The sequence below is a fragment of the Varanus komodoensis genome, unplaced genomic scaffold, assembly GCF_004798865.1.
Source record: "Varanus komodoensis strain SLA01 unplaced genomic scaffold, ASM479886v1 scaffold12, whole genome shotgun sequence".
NCBI classification, from domain to species: domain Eukaryota; kingdom Metazoa; phylum Chordata; class Lepidosauria; order Squamata; family Varanidae; genus Varanus; species Varanus komodoensis.
In genome coordinates this window covers 1802031-1822857 of record NW_025335349.1, presented here as the reverse complement: position 1 = coordinate 1822857, position 20827 = coordinate 1802031, and the positions used below count along the sequence as shown (strand labels likewise).

Below are 20827 nucleotides of genomic sequence, written 5' to 3'. Positions count from 1 at the left end.
TTGCAGTCTCTACTCATGCATATACAAGACACGAGATTGGTTAGTATTTTTCCCTCAAAAACTATTCAGATTTAATTATGTGTAGATACATGTACATAGAGTTGGATTGAAAGGTACACTAGAAACAGAAACACAAACAGAAACAGACCTCTGCTCACCCAAAGTCCCCCTATCCCCCTGCCCCCAATGTGTCAGTTTCTCCTTTCCATAGCAGTCTCCTCTCACTGTTCCAGAGGGCAACCTTCCTGTAATAGGTTTTCAGGACTGCAGCAGGGAGAAGCTGTTGGGAAACTGCCAGCTGAACTCATGCTAACGCTTCTCTGAATCCAGCCCATAGTCTGGGCCAGTGGAGCAAGTACTGAGAATAATTTCTTACCCATTGTTTCTCATGTTGACCTTGGGCAACTCCTGTTTGTGCTACAGTACCATCACCAAAATAAGAAAAAAACTGTGATTCATTGCTTTCATCATGCAATATGCAGGAAGAAGAATATATTTAGATATATTCCTCCTCTCCATATACTAGGAAATGTCTGTAATCTCCTGGTTCTGCTTAAGCCAGAGCAGGAAAACAAATGACAGCCATTCCACTGGGAAGTGGTTGTGATGATGCCTGGCTTTTCCTCAAATGGTTGGTGGTATTTAAGCTTTGCTTTATGCAAGATATTATATAGTTTTCTGTGCAAAATATACATAGGGGTTTTTTGCCTGCTCCCACCATGGGCTACTTCAAAGTAACTGGCCAGTTTAACTTTTACAAAATATGGATTTGCTTTGCCAAGTCATAGTTATGTCTTAAAGAGGAATGTGCAAATGTGATAACATTAAGCCACTCGTGTTTTTTTTGGATAGAAGACATGTAGGCCATGGCACTCTTTGGGGAGCACATAGAGTCTGACCTCTATTCAAGTCCTCTCTAGAGGAGAAAATGAGTGTCACATTTCTATTGCAACAAAGCCAGTGTGGTATAGTGGTTAGCATACTGAACCAAGGAGATGTGGGTCCAGAGTCTTGCCTGGCCATAAAGCTCACAGGGTAGCCTTGTCCAAGCCGATGTTCTGCATTTGGGAGTGCAATTCCCATCATTCCAAGCCTGGTGAAGTAACTTAAATTGCCATCTGAAAATTGGGAGTAAGAGCATAAAGTTGAGAGCCTAAAATTATTTAGCTATTACAATTCTTTTCAATATTTCTGTTTGTGCCTCATTCGCTCTTTTTTGTATACAGTCCACTTTTGGGATTGAAGGCTGTTGTTTACCTGGACTTAAATGATACTGAAATTGTATACTGCTTATTGTGAAGGGGGGTTATCCTGAGATGCCTTTGTGGTTTAATTGAGTGCTTTGGATTGTTCTTTTCTGAACCACTTAGGAACCACTAGAACTTAAGAAGAGCCCTGCTGAATCAGAGCAAGGGTTCTGGTCTCGAATCCTATTTCCCACAGGGGCCAATGAGATGCTTCAGTGGGATCACACATGCGAAAGATTAGGGCAGTCCCTCCCATTTTTATTCCCCATAATTGGTGCCCAAAAGCATAATACCTCTGATGTTGGAGATTCTCAAAAAAATGCAAAAGCCCATTCCCCCACTTTTTCTGTGGAAAAGGAGTTTTGACAACTAGATATCAAACAGCTAGATGGCAGCAATATGTCCCAGGCCAAAATGTACTTTTAAAGGTGATCCAGAGTTTTCGCAGCTAGCTGAGTGCTGACAGCTGTGAAGTGAAAGCAAAGGGGTGGGGGATTCTTTGGACCCTCTTGGGGCCATGTCGGGGTTTTTACCTACTGTGGTTTGGTAGCAGATATTTCCCAGGATATTGCCCCAGCCAAGGGTCCAAATTACCTCACTTGTGGATCTGTAATCCCCCACTATTGTGCAAGTGTGGGAAATAAAAATAAAAGAAGAATGACCCTATTTGTACACATTTTATGCAATGTTTTTTAAATGTTCTGATAGCCCCTCCAAGGCACTTTGAAGTGGCTGTCAGAATAAGGATCCCCCAAATCCCCCTCCCAAAAAAAGAGTAAACTGCAAAAAAGTCTCAGCAAGTTGCAAGCTGTTCACAACTGCAGCAGGGAAACAAGTTGGTCCTGTTACATTCTCCTCTGGGACACCTGTGGGAGGACCAAGGGCAAGGGCAGGAGTGGACAAACAACCCACAGTGAGCGCAGTTGCCCATTGGGTATACTATGGGTTGTTTGGCTAACAAGCAACCCATTACAGCATATAGCCAGGGTGAGTTGGCATGATATTTGAATGTGTCCACTGATAGTCTTATCTTCCATAAATTTGTCTAATTCCTTTATAACAGTATTTAAACTGGTGGACATCTCCATATCTTCTGGTAGCTATGCCATAGTTCAGCTATATGCTGTGTGAAGAAGTACAGTGGTACCTTGGCTCACGAACGCCTCAGTTCATGACCAAATCGGGTCGCGAACTGAAAATTTCTGAAAAATTTTGCCTCGGGTTGTGAACTCCGCAATGGGTGACAATCATGATTGTGCCCATCTCCCCTCCCCAAGCGTGCCCGCGATTGCGCCTGCCTTTCCCCCAGCGCACCTGCATCCCCCTAGTGTGCCCACAGTCGTGCCTGTCTCCCTCCCCCAAGTGCACCCGCTTCTAATTTTTGTGATTAAAAAAAGCAAATAGTTACAGAATGGATTAACCTTATTTATATTGAACCTTATGGGGAAATTTGACTTGGGTCACAACCAATTTGGGTCACAACCAGAGTCTTGGTACAGATTAAGTTTGCGAGCCAAGGTACCACTGTACTTCCTTTTTCCTTTTCTAAATCCACTGTTCCAACTTCATTGGATGATCTGAAGAAAAAAATCCCCTCTCTACTTCTTGCACACCTTAAATAATTTTATAAATTCATTCTGGCTCTCATAAAAAACCCTCAAGCATTCATCATAGTGAAGTTGCTGCAGGCACTATCATTTTGATTATCCTTTTCCAGCTCTGCAGTATCCTTTTTACAATGCAGCAATCAGAACTGTACTTAATTTGTCACTTGCAAATAAAAGTAGTAAAGTGCAATTGTGGTATAATAAAGCATTGTAAAAAAGGGAAGGGTGAAAAAGCCATTTATTGGAAACGCAGTAGGATCATTACCTTGCAAGAACTATTCCAAGATATTTATACAAATACAATATGAAAGATACTATATTTAGTACTACTTGACTCTGGTAATAAGTTCTTCCACCTGAAATGTGAAATGAGGTATGGAAGCTATTTGTAGAATGTTTCAGTAAATACTTTTACCTTATTTAAGGGATTTAGAAGCCACCTTTGAGACAAAACCTTCCCAAGGTAGCATACAACAGAAATTAAAACCACAAAGCATTGTAAAACAATACTAAAACATTTATCTGTTCAGTGTTTAAGCTATATTTGTCTGTACTAAAAAAGAAATAGCTAGGGTCAGATACATCCAGCAGAGGGAAGTGGTACACAAGCAATTGCAATGCATTATTAGAGAGGCCTCTTCTACCATCAATCAAAGTTCTCTTTAATCTTTCCATGTATTACTCCTGTCTAAATGATTTATTGCAAAATCTAAAAAAAGCCCTATGATACTGTGATCAAAGCTATAATGCTATCTTTATTTTTCTGTGAAGTGATTGAAAATATTATGATGATTGGGGGTGGGGAGCAATAATGATGAATATTTAAGACAAGTATGCAAAATCTCATTTGTACCCCAACCTCTAAAGTCCTAAAAGGAGCAAACCGTTAAAATAAAATAAAATAAAATAAAAAACAAATAACCAATTGAAAGTACTTAACAGATTGAACAATGAAGGTGAAAATTAATATCAGAGGTAAAGTCTCATTAAAAATAACCTATGTATAATGGGAAGATATCTACCAAGATACCGCAATTATTAAGATTCTTCTGCTTTTTTAAGCAGGAAAATACAGTATAGTCTAAAATATGAAGAATTTAAAGATATAAGTTTGCTACCATCATGATTCCTCTATTGATTGTGTCGAAAACTACCCTATATCCTTCAGCACTGTAGTTCTCCCTCTGTTTCCTATTGCATTTCAAAGGGAAAGGTAATAAGCAGAGGCTGTCTTACTTCTTTTTAGTGATATCAGATGGATTCCATTAATGGCACTGCATGAAGCCATCTTTATATTGTCTGGTCTGTCTACGTCCTCTGTGGAGATTTCTTGGCATGCAGGATTTGTTAATTTCCTTGGGTCAGGCCTCAACAGGAAATTCCAAAGTCATCTAAAGCTGAAATTTGAATATTCAGAAAAGGGCAGAAGGAATCACAGAACAACGCTACAAATCCTTTCACTTTATTATGCAGCACATTTACTACTGTGGCAACATGGCAGATGTACTTATGTATTCAAAACATTTTACCATACTTTTCCCTCATAATGGATGATCAAGGCAGCTTGCAAAAAGTAAAACAGTAACATTCCATAAAATCACTACTAAAACAGACACACTGACAAGATCAAAAGCCTGGACAAACAAAACTGTTTTACATTGCCATCCACAGGCCAAAAGAGAGTGTTAAGCAAATATTTTGGGGAAGGTATTTCATAGTCAGGATATTATTCTGGTCAGGGCCCCGACTCTGGCAACCATCCACCTGACCTTTGAAAGGGGCATTCCTCGGGGCAGAGCCTCTGCAGTTGATTACAGTTTGAGAAAAAGTGATTCCTTTAAGATAAACATGTAATTTATAGCACTTCTAAATAGCTTCACTAAGGGTGCAATCTTTAGCAAGTATATAGACAGAAACAATGCCTGCAACTCCCAGCATGCCAAGAGGTCTTTCTTTTGTCTGTAATCTTGCACCTTAAAGTCCTACTTAATTTCTTTTGAAATTTCTTAATAAGTTACTTTTATCCTTGCTATTTGTTTTGAGGCAGTTCAGCAATGGATCTTGAACCAAGTTTCCCAGATTCAGTTTTGATCCCCAGGATCATGTAGCCTCTGTTTAGGCTTCAATGAACTATAACAAGAATAATAAATTCAGACTTTTTGTAGGATTTGGGGAACAGTCTGTGTACCCTTGGGAGTAATCCCCATTAAACACAGTTAGGTTTATTAAAGAGTAAACGATGCTTATTTCAGAACTGCATTGCAGTTGGTGTATTGATTGCAAGGGGTGGGCAATGTGTGGTGCACCAGATATTGGGCTGCAACTTTCATCTTTCCTCACCGTTGCCTATGCTGGCTAGGGTTCATGGAAGTTAACATGTCGCCCTCTAACAACGCTGGGAGGGCCGCATGTTGCCCATCCCTAGGTTATCCCTCAGGGCTTGCACTGTAAAGTGTACCTCTCCTTGATGGGTGGCAGATTATCTTGGTTTACTGCTTAATGCCTCATGTTGGTACAGCACCCAGACAGAAGTAAAATTTGGATTGGATTTTCTGAAGTAAAATTAGCACAGTTTAGCCTTATGTGACATATCCAACCATGTATCGGTGGTTCTTAAAACTGAATGTAATATCTGATCTGCCTTCCATGGCAGTTTCCTTTATTTATTTATAAGATTATAAATCTGATATCAACAGGTAGGAAGTTCTACAGAGAGGGAGCCAGACAAGTACAGTGAAGGGTGTACTGTGAGTGGCCTCCAAACGGACTTCAGGTTTATGCAGAACCACCAGGAGTGCCTCATCTTAAGGCCTCAGTGACTGGGGAGGATGGTAAAGGTGAATGGCACACACACAAACATACACACGACTAGGATCTGGGTTAAATTTTGGATTTTAGCAGATACTTCTTAAATTGCTACAGGATCCCTGAAAAATAACATTGCCAGTGAAGAATTATATTTTTGAAGATATATAGGTAGTACAACCCATAAAATGCCCATGAATATAAAAAATACTGAATGCACTTGCACAAACATAAGAATTAAGGACTATTTTAAAGGGAATGAGGCTGATTTGACACATGTTCATCCTGTGCAAAGGATATTTGAAGTTATCCTTATGTAGTAAGTTATTGTTACTACTGCCATAATATGGAATGCTGTTTTCTGTGTGATTCTTCCACATGACTTGCTGTTTTCACATCATTGTGGCTCTTTCTAGAGGTGGCTGATGCTGGCATGAAAAATGTTGAGCCCTCAAAAGATGCAGAGAGGGGAAAGTGGTGGGTAACAGCCATAGTATAAAGATTGTTTGAAGGCCTCCACCTGATAAAGAATATCTAGCTGCATGATTGTCATAAGAAATGGCAAAAAATCAAATAATATATATTGCAAATCATACTGGAAAGAAGAATGTACTGGGGTAGTGTGAGGGGGAGAAACAGGGAAGAACAGAGGATTAAAAATATTTTTAAAAAGGTCATCCCAAGCATGACACTTCTGAAATGACACAGCACAAGGGCCCTAGCATTATCTCCAACTTTATCAGCAACCATAGCCATTATTTCATGTCAGATGAGCAAGGTGTTTTGCTCAGGCCAGTCAGAAGGACCCAGTCTACTCCCAGCAGCTTTGCATTGCCCTGAGTGCTTTCAACCTCACTGTTTTAAAATCACCCCCTTCCCACAAATTACTGCTGCATCAATTCCCTTAACCTCCCTGCTTTCGAGAGGGCTCAGGAGGCGGCCAGAAATGCCTCCCCTCCCCATCCTTCCTTTGTGCCTGCACTGCATCATTTCTTGTTTACATTCCCAGCTGGCTGGTTTGGACTGAGTGGGGAGCAGGCAGCTGGTACCTGCTCAGGGGCGGCTGGAAAGTCTCTCTCCACAGTCCAGCTCGGACAGCGTGTGCAATAAACCGGGCGCGTTGTGTTTACCAAAGTGGCCTTTCGCCAAGAGAAGCTCAGGCAAGCAAGCCGCCCTTTGTGCTCAGTCTCCCTCCCTCCCCCTCCCTCCCCGTGCTGCTTTTACTGCCTGGAGAAAAGGGACACATTTCCTGCTTTCTCCCAACACCGGCATACTTCGGGAACCACCAAACAAATTGGACAGCTCTCGCAAGTTCAGTCACCGTACAAGAAAGGAAGACTTTTTTTTTTTAAAGAGGCTTACCAGGGCGTGGTTTCAGAAATTGACATGCAGTAGCAAAGCCCCAGCATCTTGGATTTGTGATAGGGCTTGGATTCTGCCCCCGCCCGTTCCACCTTAATGACTGAACCGGCGCTTGGGGACAGCACTTCTTTTCTTTGGCCTGGCGGGGGAGCCAAATGCTATCGATTTGTAGCCAGGGAAACATCTTTTTTTTAAAAAATCGTCTCTTCCTTGCACCCCCTCCCTTTCCCTCTGGTTTGATTGCTGGTCAACTCCAGAGGATCATTGTGAGCTGGTTGCCAGAACATCAGGCCACTTATGGCCTAAATCGTACCACAAATGTCTTTTCAGTAAACCCCTCTTTTTAGCATTGCTGGCTGCGGGATTTAACAGGCAAGCGGCATATAAACAACGATGGTAAGCTATTTAATCCTTGATATTTTTAATAAAATCTCTATAGTAAATGGTGGGTTAATTCAGTTCTATGTGTTTTGGATTGATTTTCCTAGAGCGTGATCTAGGCAAAACATGTCTATTGCTTTATTTTGAGGAGGAAATTCTCAGCCCGCTTTGGCATCGCTGTTAAATCTCTCCTCCCTTTCTCCAGAGCTCAGGCAACGCTTCCTACAGATGCTCCATGTCATCCTCTGCGGATTTTTCTGATGATGATGATTTCAGCCAGAAATCTGGTTCCCTGTCTCCTGCTCCGGGTGACACCCTGCCCTGGAACCTACCTAAACATGAGAGATCCAAGAGGAAGATTCAAGGAGGAGCAGTGCTGGATCCAGCCGAGAGAGCTGTACTCAGGATAGCTGGTAAGACCAGGATGAATGAAATGGGAAACTGGAATGTGGGGAAGAGACCTAATAGCTGTGCATTTGTGTCTGTATTACTGTGGGTTTGTCCCTTATAGAGAGGAGGACAGAGTGAGAGCCTAGTTTATTGCTGCTTTTGCAGTGCAAGCCTAAACATATCTACTCAGAAGTAAGCTCCACTGCCTTCAGTGGAATTTGCATCCACGTAAATGTGTACAAGATTGCAAGACAAGAGCGCTGCACAAAAACAAAATGAAACAGCCTCCCCCCCCCCCCGCCACCAATATCCTCTATGCCCAGTTTTCCAGTGATAGTGACTAAGCTGTTTAGTCATGTTTTCTTGCTGGGCGGGTGAATGGCCCTGGGTGTGCGGGCAGGAAATGCAGCTGCAATATGTGCAGGTGCGTGCATTAAACTTTTACGGGAGGTTGCATTATTAAGAGTGCAGGATGTGAGCCACTTTGTCCATTTCATATAGTGTATTCTTTTTGGTGCAAAAACTTGAAGCCTTAGGAAGGATGAAAGCCTATATGTACATGTTTAGGAATAAGCCTGGATAAGTGCAATGAGACTTACTTTTGTAAATATAAGTAAATGTACATGGGATCAGGTAACATGAGGACTTTCAGTTTTTAAAGGCTATAATCTGATTTGGAAGGAACTGAGGGGCAGTGGCTGCATGCATTTGATTCCTCTGACTGTCCTTGTTAAGTTTAACATGGCTTGTGTCTTGAAACCAGCAGGAGCAGAGCCACTGAAAAACACTGCTCTCTCTTCTTTGCCCCTGTATAATATAGAAGAAAGAGGCCCTGCTGGGTACACAGTAGAAAGCATCAGAAAAGTTGATCTGTGTTGGGTTTGAAATAGGTCAGGGAACTTGCTTGGCTAACCCTGCTGCAAACTGAGAAGGTAGAGTAACTTGATCATTGAGAGAAAATGCTGTTTGTGCCTGTGTTATTCACAGAGCCTGCCAGGAATGATAATGTTCAGTGCATATACACAGGACCATCATAGTTAAGCTGTAAAGATGAACCAGCTTTTGTAACACTTGTTAGGGGGATGCATTGAAAAAGTGTGGTGCAGGTCTTCTGATTGGCTACATTTGTTTAAAAAAAATGTTGGGACTCTGACTCTCCTTGGAAGCTATAATTAGGAAGTTCTACTATCTAACCAGAGACAGTGGGTGGCATGGCACTTTGCATATGCTCAATTGCACACCTCTTTGTGTCTTCACATATCAAAGGGCTGAGCTTTGGAAAATGCTTCTGGAACTTGCCTTGGCTGAAATGAAATCATTCGAGAGGGGGAAGAGCTTGGGATCTGGGGGCACAAATCAGCCTCTGCCCCTCCTGTCATGCTCACAATAGAAGCTGGTGATTGCCAGAGAATGGTGTGTGTGTGTGCATGAGAAAAAGGGGGCTTGGGGAGAGACCCTAATCACAGTTAGTACTTAGGAAATAATCACAAACAGTAATCAGGTTTCTCCCCATAGAAGCCAGAAACCCCACGCCGTGAAAAACAGGCTTTTGTCAGGCCTCGCTGTTATTCTTTGAAATGCTGTCAACAAAAATGTCAAGCAGGACAAATACAGGAGAGAGACCTGGCTCTCCATCTTTGTCAGAAGTGGTTATCCTGTTTTCTCACTCTGTCTTGGTGCAGGATGCTTGGAGGGATGTGGCGGGAAGGGAGAAGGAGAGAGCCAGGAAGAGTGAGCGCTGTACCGCACTCGTCCCCAGTCAGGTGCCCCCCCAGATGTGTTAGACTGCAACTTCCATGACTAGCTTTGGGATGGTGGGAGTTGTCTACCTCGGGGTGCAGTCCTGCTTTGGGCTCTATGAAGGCGAGGAGGAGGGGTAGGGAAAAGTACCAGAGGAGGTGCCGCGGAAAGCAAGAGAGCGAAGGCTGCGGCAGCGCGGCCGGGCAGAAGGACCCAGCCTTGCCTGCGGGGACAGAGGAAAGTGTGGGGAGGGAGCAGAGCGGCGTGGGGCGGGGAGCGCACATGCGCGCTTTCTGCTGCTGGCGGCGGGCCGGCAGGAATGGTGCGACCGGCGGTGACACCTGCAGGGCTTTGGCGCCGCCCCTTGGCCTCTCGCCACTCCCAGTCGTAGGGCGCTTATTGTTGCTGTGGCTGTCGCCGTCATTAGCGGCCAGCGGGAACGTGCCAAGAGCCGGCGCGGACCCGCGGAAAGGCATCGTGCTGCTCGAGAGCCCTCGCCGCTGGGAGCCGGCCCGCGGGGAGGGGAGGAGGTCGCTTCGCCGGCCCTTTCTGGGAAGCCGAGCTATTCCTGGCGCTGATGCCACGCGTAACGGTGAAAAGGGTGGCGGTGCGAGGGACGCGGGAGGCGGCGGCGCCGGCGCCGGCGAGCCTGCAGGTGACTCGCTGGTGCAGTGAGACTGTCTGTGCCCGGGGAGCGACGGCGGAGTCTTTGAAACGAAAACAACAAGCCAGGCCCCCCTGCATTATGGGCCATACAAAGCCGAGCAGCGAGAAGGGAGCGCAGGCTCCTTTGTAATGCCAGCGGGCCCAACGTTGAAAGGAAACCTCCCAAGAAGAGGGAGAGCTCTGTGTCTGTTGCAGCAAAACAACAAAAGGCTCTTCTGACACACATGCAACAGACAAACACATTTTTGACGGCATTAAGCCATAAGTCTTCCTCTTTGTTGTTTGGGCTGCAAGGGAGACTGGCACCCCTCCACGATGGAGTTGGACATGAGGGACAAAAAGAGGAATGGCTGTGGATTTGGGAATTTGAGGGGTAGCCATTAAAAAGAAAAGGCAGACAATAAAAGTGTTTGCTCTTGGAACTGAGGATGTATTTCTCTTCCTTTGGCGAGAGAAAGGATAGAAAGCAGGACCAAGGCAGATTAGTTTATCCACAGCTAGTTAACAGTCCAAACAACTGTAAATGTACATCCTTGGCATAGAAGTTGTGGTCCTTCTCAGGTAAACACTCCCCAAACATAGGAATTGCCATCTTCAAGCAGCTGTCCATGATTCCAACAGAGGAGTTTTAGGACAGAACTAAAGATGGTCCACATCTTATGGGGAACTTAGAAAAGCTCTGTGGAGTCCCTTCCTTTTTGAAATCTTACTCTGCTGCCACCGTTATTTTCCAGTTTTTTGAAATGACTATCCAGCTGCTCATGTAGTTCAGCCCAGCATAGTCCAATCATAAGTCTATGCCTGTTTACTCATAAATAAACCTCACTGTGTTTTGAGGGATTTCTAATTTAAGTGTACATGTACGACTGTTCTGGGAAAAATGGTGGAAAATAAGAGGATACAATGATCCATGGTAAAGGAGTAACTTTTGGGAGAGATGGGATGAAGGGGTCTGTACTGTGGGAGGGCAAGGAAGAAAAGCCTGAGCTGGAGGTCACCTCCAGGGTCCAGTCTGTGCCATCCATGACTGCCTCCCTCCTTTCGCTCGCTCGCTCGCTCTCTCGCTCTCTCGCTCTCTCTCTGGCTGTTAAGCTAAGAGCACGGAGATTTGCTGCTAATGAAATCTGAGAGGGAGGAAGCCCTTTTCATTGGAGGCACACACGTGTTCCCACACCGCTCGGGGAGGGGGCATGGGCGTTTCCTCGGACAGCTTGCACTGCTACAGCCCCCTCCTTCCTTCCTTCCCTCCCTCCAGCCTTTTTGTGCCGCTCTCCAAGGCTTCTCTGCTGCTCGGAGCCTTGAAGAGACCTGATCAAGACAGTGTCAAAACTTCAACCATGGCTGGTTATCTCTCCCCTGGTGCTCACTTCTTTACGGAGGAACAGGAGTACCTGCAGGCTTATGAAGATGTGCTGGAGAGATACAAAGGTACTGTGAAGCTTAGGCTGTGCCCCAGTGTAACCCAGGAGCAGGATTTATCTGCTGCAGTACAGATGAGCTGGAGCTTTTCCTTAAAATAGCTACTGGTTGTTGTGGTGGAACAGGTGGCAGGATCAGGGCCCCGAGACATTTAGCTATTACAGTCCACTATATGGGGCTGCCAGTAGACAGTGTGCAGACTATAGAAAAATGCTAACTTCTGATTCCTTAGGGTTTGGGTCATTTTTCATGCAGCAAGGATTTCTGTCCTCTTTCTTTCATATAAAGTACTTAAGAGCTGCTGTCCTTTTTCTGCTTGGGTGTGAAAATGCTGCTGAGATCCCAATGAGATTATTCTAAGATGGTACTGCATGCTGCTTGTCTATGATAAGGCCTGCTTCACTGTTCATTTTGCAGCATAGTGCTGCATTCTAGGTTTTTAACCAATGTCCTTTTAATATCCTTTTTTATTAACAAGTTGAAAGCTAAAAATATACATCAACTATTTTCTTTGCAGTACTTATCTGTGCTTAAAGGCCATCCTGTTCTGTCTTTCTGTGTGTCAACTACTGCTAGGAGGATGACTTTGCATCTTGCGTGGGGCTAGGACAACAGCAGCAGGCCCTTATTTTTATTTCCCCATCATTTACTCGATGGAGATAGAAGTTTCTAGTCTCCATAAAAAATCCAGTGATTGCTTGTATCATATTAGGAATACCACTTTTATTCTTCTGTTATTCTAGGTGGTCTGGAAATGTTCTTAGATCTATTAGGCATCAGTTTGGAATGATAAGTAGATTTCTTCATAGTACTGTTTGAAAACAAATAGCTATTAGCAGCTATAGCCCAGTTGTTACTGTGGAACCCAACATTTTGGCTGGATCTTTCTCCACAAATATATATTGTAATGTGTACCATTTGCTGTTATTTGAAGTATCTGAAGGACAAGAAGATGATCTTAATTCCTTAATTAAATGATTTAAAGTTTTCAACTTATGAATGCCTAAAAGTTAACAAGGCTTCAGCTGATCTATACCTGTTGTTTTAGTGGGAATGGCATAGTTGTAATCCTTCCCTTTCTGTTCATTTTTGCTGCTTTTGATGAAAAAATAACATGCAAACTAGCTTTCAGATTTGGTCTTAAGAGATTATTCAGTTATGGTAGATTACTCCAAATCTGCTTCACTTATAATTTATGTGATGTTAAAAGGAACTTAATGATTCCTTTGTGTCTGTGGCCAATTGTGTCAGTGCTGCTATGGCGTAAGTGCAATATTGAACAGTTGAAAAGCATAAGGCTACTATTAGCTTAGAACTGCTACAGTACTTAGAAAATGCTTGTGGAAAAGAGGAATATCGATTCCAATATGCACTACCAGTGCTTTCATAAAATTTACATTATTCCTAAAGCTGCTGTGCTCAAGCTATAAAAGCAAAACCTTTCCATATTTCATTTTTCTTTCAATTTGACATGAGCCTCTAAATAAATTTATGTAACATTACTAATTATTACTACTGCTGCTACTACTTTTTTCTTTTCTTTTGTTCCTTTTTCCAGCAAACACCTATTGCACTTTTGCAATGCTTCAATTCACAAATACTCAATGATTTTACATTTTTAATGGTTTTATTTTACAGGTTCACTTTTTAGGGCCTGTGAGGGCACAATTGAAATCATAGTCTAATTGCAATCCTTTGTATGTTCACTTGGAAATAAACCTCATTGGGTCCAATGGGACCTATGTCCAGGTAGGAATTCAGCCTTGGTTACATTTGGAGTGTCGTCTTTGTGACTATTTAGTAAACTCTCAATAACAATGGAAAATATGAAGGTAAAACCTTTAATTCCAAACATGGAGAGAAACATGGACATGTACCAAGGCACTACATTGGGCCTAACCCCCAAATATATATTTACTGCATGTCCTCACCTTCATATTTCACACATCTGAAATGGTGGAATTTCTGCTGGCCCCATACACCTACAGTTATAGAAACTAATAACTATTCATACAGAACAACTGTAAAACCTGAATGCCCATCTTCATTAGCATAAAAAGAAACATCCAGCCAGTTCAGTAGAAAATGGATGAGCATTGCAAAGTGGATGAAGATAGGCATTCAGATCCACATCTGCATTTGGAAAATGTGCCTATTCAACTCCTGGAACTTGCCCAATCTACCCAGGCTGTAGTATGAAGCTGTTCTTAAACTTGTAAAATTACCTGCATTGATTTCTCTAAATGTTCTCTGAAAAATGTTGCATTGTCTCAAGGAGAACTTGGACTAGGTGCAATAAGTCTGAAATCTGAACTATAGCAGCTGAAATATAGCAGTATTGGAAAGAGCAAAGATTTCTTTTTATGGCTGATCTGCTTAGCTCATCAATTACTTTACTTGAAAGCTTGAGACATACTAGATCAAGTCACTGGGAAAAGAAAAAAGGGTCGGACTCATCATGGAGTATGGAAAAATTGGCATATTCATTAGAAAATGTGACCCTAAGCCAGTTCAGTGTTCCCATTAGAATATCAGTGCTATGAGTTCACAACAGTGACTGTTATTCTGATGACTTGTTATGGGAGCTGATCTAATCTAAAAAGAATGACTACAATATTTGCCATCAATTGGGAATTACATTTCACATAACTCTGAAATAAAACTGCTCTTATGCTTACTTCCTTTAATCTAATAAATATTACATGCAAGTTCTGCTTCTGCACTGTAAGATACAATCAGTTATTTGAATTCAAAAAATGTTTTCCCTTGGTTACAGAATACTCTTGGATGTTTCAGGGTGCCAAGTTATCTATGGCCCAGCTGTTGAATACTGTTAACTAGCAGAGTCAGCTGTAGAAAATTCATTGCCGGTCTTGTGGGTGGGAATCACATGTTGTGTGTATGGTTAGTAGATCACAAGCATAGGATTTTAGAATAGTTACTTAAAAAGAGTATAATTAGGTTAATATTTTACTATTATAGGTAAGTTAGTTTTTGGATTGACTACCAGTGATGTAACCTCCACTGTGCGTCTACAAACACTGTTGCTCATGTATTTTTTCTGACAGTAAATAAATGACAACTGTTAATCTGAGATAACATAGAAGAGCTGTTAATTGCAAGAGAAGAGAGAGATTGGTTCTGATTCATAGTTAAGTCACTGAGTCAATAGTATTTGATTTATTGCCTTGATCCTTTTGAAACATCTTTACACAGAGAATCTCTAAAGCTTTCTGAATGGGAAAAATGTACTACTCAGCTGATACAGAAATGATCATGAATACAGCCAGTTATTCATGGAAGAAAAAAAAATGCTTCTTTGTGTGTTCTCCAAAAATGACCCAGTGAGATGTCTTCTATGCTATGAAACATCTTTTATGTTAGACTTCCAACATTAGTTGGGTTGCGATTTAACCCAGAAATAAAAAATGAGGCAAAACAGTTTAACAAACTCGCTTATCAAGATATGCATCTTAAAAATCTCAGTGAGTACAAGGTATTCAGATTGTTAGCAAATCACAGCTGGGAAGTGGAGTCCTGTGAAAATGTGTGGGAACGGCTTTTTTAATGCACTATCTTCTTTGTACACATTTCCCCTTTAAACTCCACTATGCATCCACTACTCCTTCCATCTCCTCTTGATACAGATCACAGGTAGAAAGAGCACTTACCCTTACAAGTTTTCAGACAGCCCACTGTTTGCTTCAAACTGTTTTCTGCCTGTGCATTAGCCCCTTTGTGTGAACTGATGGCTTGCCAGAAAGCTATAGCAAGGACAGCTTTTTTTCTCCTGAGGGCTGCCCTGAAGCTGCAAACAACAGATAAAGAGCTGCATTCTAGGCCAGGTTGGAACCAGCAGTGGGTGGGACCTGGGCACCCACCTTACACACACACACACACACACACACACACACACACACACGACCTCTTGTTGCTCCTATTGTGCACCCTCCATACTGCCCAGTTGATCAGTCCTTGGAATAGCTGAGAAGTGGTCCACCCAGTGTGCTTCTCAGCTGTTCCTGGTGCTAATCAGCTGGGCAGTGTTTTCGGAGACAAACAATGGGATCTTTGCAATCCCATTGTATACATCTCCCCACTGACTGGCTAGTATGTGCTGGGAACAGATGAGCGCACCAGTAGGGTGTACTTCTCAGCTGCTTTCAGTGATGATCAGGAATGTGAGGTGGCCATTCAATTGGGGTAGTACAGGCTTCCAGTATTCAGTCTAACAGAAGATGAAGCTAGGGTGCCAGTGCTTCTTGTGATGGGGCTGCTGAACTGGTAAAATTATCTTAAATGAGATTCAGTGCTCATGATGTCCTAACAAATTCAGTCTGCCAGGGCATTTACTTTGCTGGCACTACATGCTGTGAGCAGGCTACACACTTTTCTGTTCTGGGATTTCTGTGTCGGCAGTTTCACTTTTTAGCAGCTAGGGCTCATCAGAATCTTCCATGATGTCACAGACCCTCAGCCAGTGGCCAGCCTTGTGCATGTACATGTTTTATGTGTCTCCCCGTTAACATGGATGGGTGTTTCAGATCTTACCCTTAGTGATGGCATCATGTCAGTCATACTAACATAATTTAGACACTTTAAAAATGTCAGTAATGATGAAGGTTTTCTGCTTTTAGTGATCTTATTTCGTATGAGTGAAAAAGGCTCTGCCCACAACGGAACAAACATGATTAGTTAATAATGACTATTTTATTCCATGGTTTGTAGTGGGAAAAGCATTACAACTACTATCTGTTCCATAACTGTATATATTAATAATATGCTATCTGTAGTTGCTCAAACTTTTATTTATCACAGATATTACCCAAATTGTTTTAAGAATGCCATCTCAGGCAAAGATTGTCATGAGAATGTGCCTAATGTTTCCCAAGTTCTCGACAGGAGTTAAGGCATTAGCAATGCTGCATGAGCTGAATGCTCCTTCTCTTGCAGAACTCCTCTCTGCCTCCTTTTTTAGTATTAACTGTTAAAACTGGACTGATGCTGATGTTAGTTCTGGCTAACTTTAAATCAGAATTTGCAGTTATTGGTTAAATGCACCTCAGTTACTAGATAAAATGTTATAGTTAATGCTACAAACAATAGGAGAAAGGATTTGCCAGTACTGGATGGGAATAAGTAAGCCATTAGGATACTCCTAATAGCTTAAAAACAGATAAAAATAGGAAGTACTGGTTCAGGTGTATTTTTAATGACAGAAGAATGCACCATAGTGAGCCTTGGACTCATGAGCTTTCCCCCTCACTTATGAGAGAAAGAGATTTAAAGCTTCCACTTTTGATTTTGAATAAACTATAGTTTCCTTGTAATATAACAATGCAGGAAATAGTTGATTTTGACAGATTTTAATGCAAACAAACTAGGATCAATTTGTGGCTTCTGATCCTGGTTTAATAACCATTGTTGGAGTAAATCACACTTTCCTGAGTCAGCTGTGCTTTATTCAAATCCAAAAGTGTAAGTGTTCACACTCCTGAAGGAGGAGAGGAGGGGGAAGTATACAAGACTGAGAATGACTGAAGCGTGTTCTCATAATTCTAAAATATGGTTTAGCGTTACATCTGAACCAGGTCGTTGTGTTGCCACCACCTCAGAATGGTCAAATTCCACTTGAATTTCTGTCTCATTGTCTCAAATCATTAATAATAGAATTTATTTAATATTCAAATACTATACTGAAAGTTAAAAATGCAGAGTATGATTCAGTCAAAATACTTAACTAAGTTGGAGTTGAGTCCAGTTGATACCCATGTGAGAGAAGAAAATGCTTAATTCACTTACATTCTTGCTCAAAATAATGAGATGTAAAAACGCATAACTTGTCAGACAGAAACTCATATTTCTTTAAGACAGGAGCCATGCCTGTAATGCATACACAAAATATACTTGATGTTAAGTTGCTTGTATGAACTATTGTTTAGACCCAACATTCCATAAATGTCAGATATGAATGCCGCCTTTTGCATGCTGAAAATATTTTTTGAAAGACAATGCCTCTATTTTCACCCTTTGGAGAAAATAATCCACGCTACTGATAATTGAACTTACTTTTATCTGAATAAATGATAGATATGCATGTCTAAGATTTGGTCCTTTAAAGGGTTAAGGGTTATTTTAAAGTGTCCTGACCCTGCAGTCTTACACAGTTAAATGGGACATAATGTAAGTATTGCTCCTGTCCTTCCCTCATTGACGAGCTTTGCATGCTCAGAGAAAGAAAATAAACCACTGTGGCTTATTTTCCTATACCATGTTTGTTGATCACATGCCACCTAATTACCAAAATTATTGTTTCTGAGTGTTCCTTGTCATGTCATTTAAACCTGGTGAAAGGTGATGGCAGGTGGGTTTACAAATCATCCTGGAACCTAGGGTTGCAAATAGTTTATAAATAACCTATATCATCCACACTCACTGGGTTTAGATCAGTGGTTTTCAACCTTTTTACAGTTGGGGACTGGCAAAAATAAGAAAATTATTTAGGGGACTGCTGGGGCAGAAATAAAAAGCATTATGTACATAATCTAGTATTTTGTGTATTAGTTTTTAGATACAGTACCAACATACGAAATTTCTCTGAAATAACCAGAAACTGAGCGATAAAATGCTAATAAAAGAATAAAATATTGAAATTAAATGTAATCAAATACAACTGATATTTTTAGAGAGCAATAGGTAATTCAGATAAGGCCACTGTGAAATCTGCTGTTGATTCTTTTCAGGAATACTTGATCAACAATTTACAATTGCAAAATACAAAATCAATATAAATGCAATACTAAGAGCAAATACAAATTCAAATACAATATTAACAGCAGAGCAATACAAAATCAAATGAAGTTACTTAATACAATAATATTCATAGTGTTAAATAATGAAATACAAGGAATCTCACCTGCTCACCCCCCACCCATACACACCAGCACAGACCGGCTGAGGGAATGCTCTCAGCACTACCCCACCTCAGCATTTCCCTTCCCAGCAGAAAGCACAGCAGAGAAAGGAAAAGGCCCGGTTTTCGGGGCCGGTCCACAGGGCAAACCCAGCGCAGTTCCCAGCTAGCTGCTTTTGAGCTGCCTCTCCCCTCCGCAGCCTCCTTGGCCGAGGAAGAGGTGGGGAATTGGCAGCGAGAGAGCACAGCTAGCCCTGCACTTGTTCTGGCGAGCGAGATGCTTCTGTCGTGTGTGTGCACAACAGCGGCTCTTTCATAGACGGGCAGGAATTCCTGCAGACTGGTGCTGGTCTGCAGACCGGCGGTTGAAAACCACCAGGTTCGATAACACAACAAACTGTATCAGGCAAGGGTAGTTATAATAATTAGCCGGGGTGCAACTGGTACGTGCATGGTGAGAAACCGAATCGTGCATACCTGCCCATTAACTTCACACACAGTTTATGTGGAGAAAGAAATATAGTCAAAGGTGAGCTGCAGCACAGCTGGAAGCTCTTCTTACAAGAATCCACTGCGTCTCTCTTCCTTCCGCTGATGCATAGGAAATCATCTTGGAAAGTAAAAGCTCCTTCCTTGACAGAGTTCCCATATTGGAAAACTTGTTATTAACTCTTTCGGTATGGAATTTAAATTCTGGTTCTAAATGAACAAAAGGGATCTTGTATGATACAACTGATCTTGAATTGATCCCGTGAATGCTTGCAAGTCTAGTATGCAAACAGAACTCCCTTGTCTTCATACGATGCATTTCATTGCCGCATGTACAGTCTGAATCTTCTCATAGGTAAGTGTGCCAACCTGCTGTTTGAAGTCATCGGTTGACGTACCTATTAGTAACTGGATTTACTGAGTAGTGAAGATCCCTACCTGCCCTGTATTGCAGGCCTGGTGCTTCTTTCCTTGCACGTTCAGATGTTATAAAGAAGCTTGTGGGCAAGTGAGAACCTCCTTATTGAGATATTTCTCAGTACAAGATGTGGAATTAGAGCTTAATTTGGAGCATTCCCTTGAAATACAGACCAGACCATGTGTGATGTTGATGAAACAAGCTGAACCAAAATGCTGATGCAGCTGCACAACATGACAGAGAACTCAAAACTAGATCAGTTGTTCTACATATCAGTGCACTTGGTATCTGGTCCCATATTGCAGTCCCATTTTACTTCTGCTGTATTTCTTAACAAGTTGTATAGTTTACAAACAAGAGGAATCAGAATGTTTCATTCTAGCCTGTTCGTCTGACCAGAAGAGCGAAAAGTTATTTCAGGAGTTTATAATAGGGCAGCTTCATTGCTCTAAGATGAACTTACAGTACCCAGTTATCTGTTGGTTGTGACATTTTACACCACTTGTATCTAAAATTAGCCATGTTCTGCATCTCTGCCAGGAGCTGGCAATAACGTATATGCATGCATGTGTTATGGTTTACCCAATTGAGACTCATTTACCTGTGAATATTATATGTGTATTGTACCGCAACTGTCATAGCATTTTCCAGAGTACAAGGAAAATCATTAGGGCGATTAGAGAAATAGTTATACCTCTGTTCCCTTGGCTTGGTTTTGCACTGTCATGGTTACCATCTAAATGGCCATTTCTGTGATTGTAGCTCCTCAGCAGAACAAAAATAGCTAAATCATTGCAAATGCGTATAACAGACTTAGCAATGGAAATAACAATCCACTCTGTAAAGATCTTCAGCAACAATTGTAGAGAAACAAATGGTAGATGTGTCTATTTCAGGCAGAGTTCCCACTGACTTCAGTAATGGCAACCACAAAATCGTGCTGCAGGATTAGTGTTCAGATTCTTCTGCTGTTAAATAATTTTGTACTGTAGATAAATGATTCACTGTACTAAAATTTAGAAGGCATGGCTCATCTTTGAAACTAACTTGCTAGGATTAGAAATGGAATGACCAGAGGTGGGGGTGGAGGAAAATGGAGACATTACAAACAAAAAATCCCCCCCCCCCCAAGCCTCAGATGGCTAATTGGAATTTTTAAGAAATGCTAAAAAACCTCCCTAAACCTACCTTCATATGAAGCATCTCCTCTTTCACAATCATCAGTGAAACTATGTTAAACCATTGTAGGAATCTTCATACCTAAGGTTTTCCTTTTCATAGAAGAGTCTTTTCTGTTTCAGTTTGATACAAGTGGAGGCATATATGATACTTCCAAGCTCATATTATTGTTTGCTTCTTTTAGTTTGCTATAGCTTCCCCCATGCTGATG

The 20827-nt window shown here is 41.8% G+C and overlaps 1 protein-coding gene across 28 annotated transcripts in view; it reads left to right on the top strand.

Moving 5' to 3' along the window:
- Positions 1-20827, top strand: part of DST (dystonin) — a 370183-nt gene that overhangs the window by 58284 nt on the left and 291072 nt on the right. For 21 of the 28 annotated variants that reach the window (XM_044421565.1, XM_044421571.1, XM_044421551.1 and 18 more), the window contains exon 4: positions 7608-7815. In XM_044421565.1, coding sequence (XP_044277500.1) covers positions 7608-7815 — 208 coding nt within the window. Of the gene's footprint in view, positions 1-7283; positions 7418-7607; positions 7816-11427; positions 11627-20827 lie in introns of those variants that run through there. The other 7 variants (XM_044421568.1, XM_044421573.1, XM_044421567.1 and 4 more) reach the window with 2 other exon arrangements.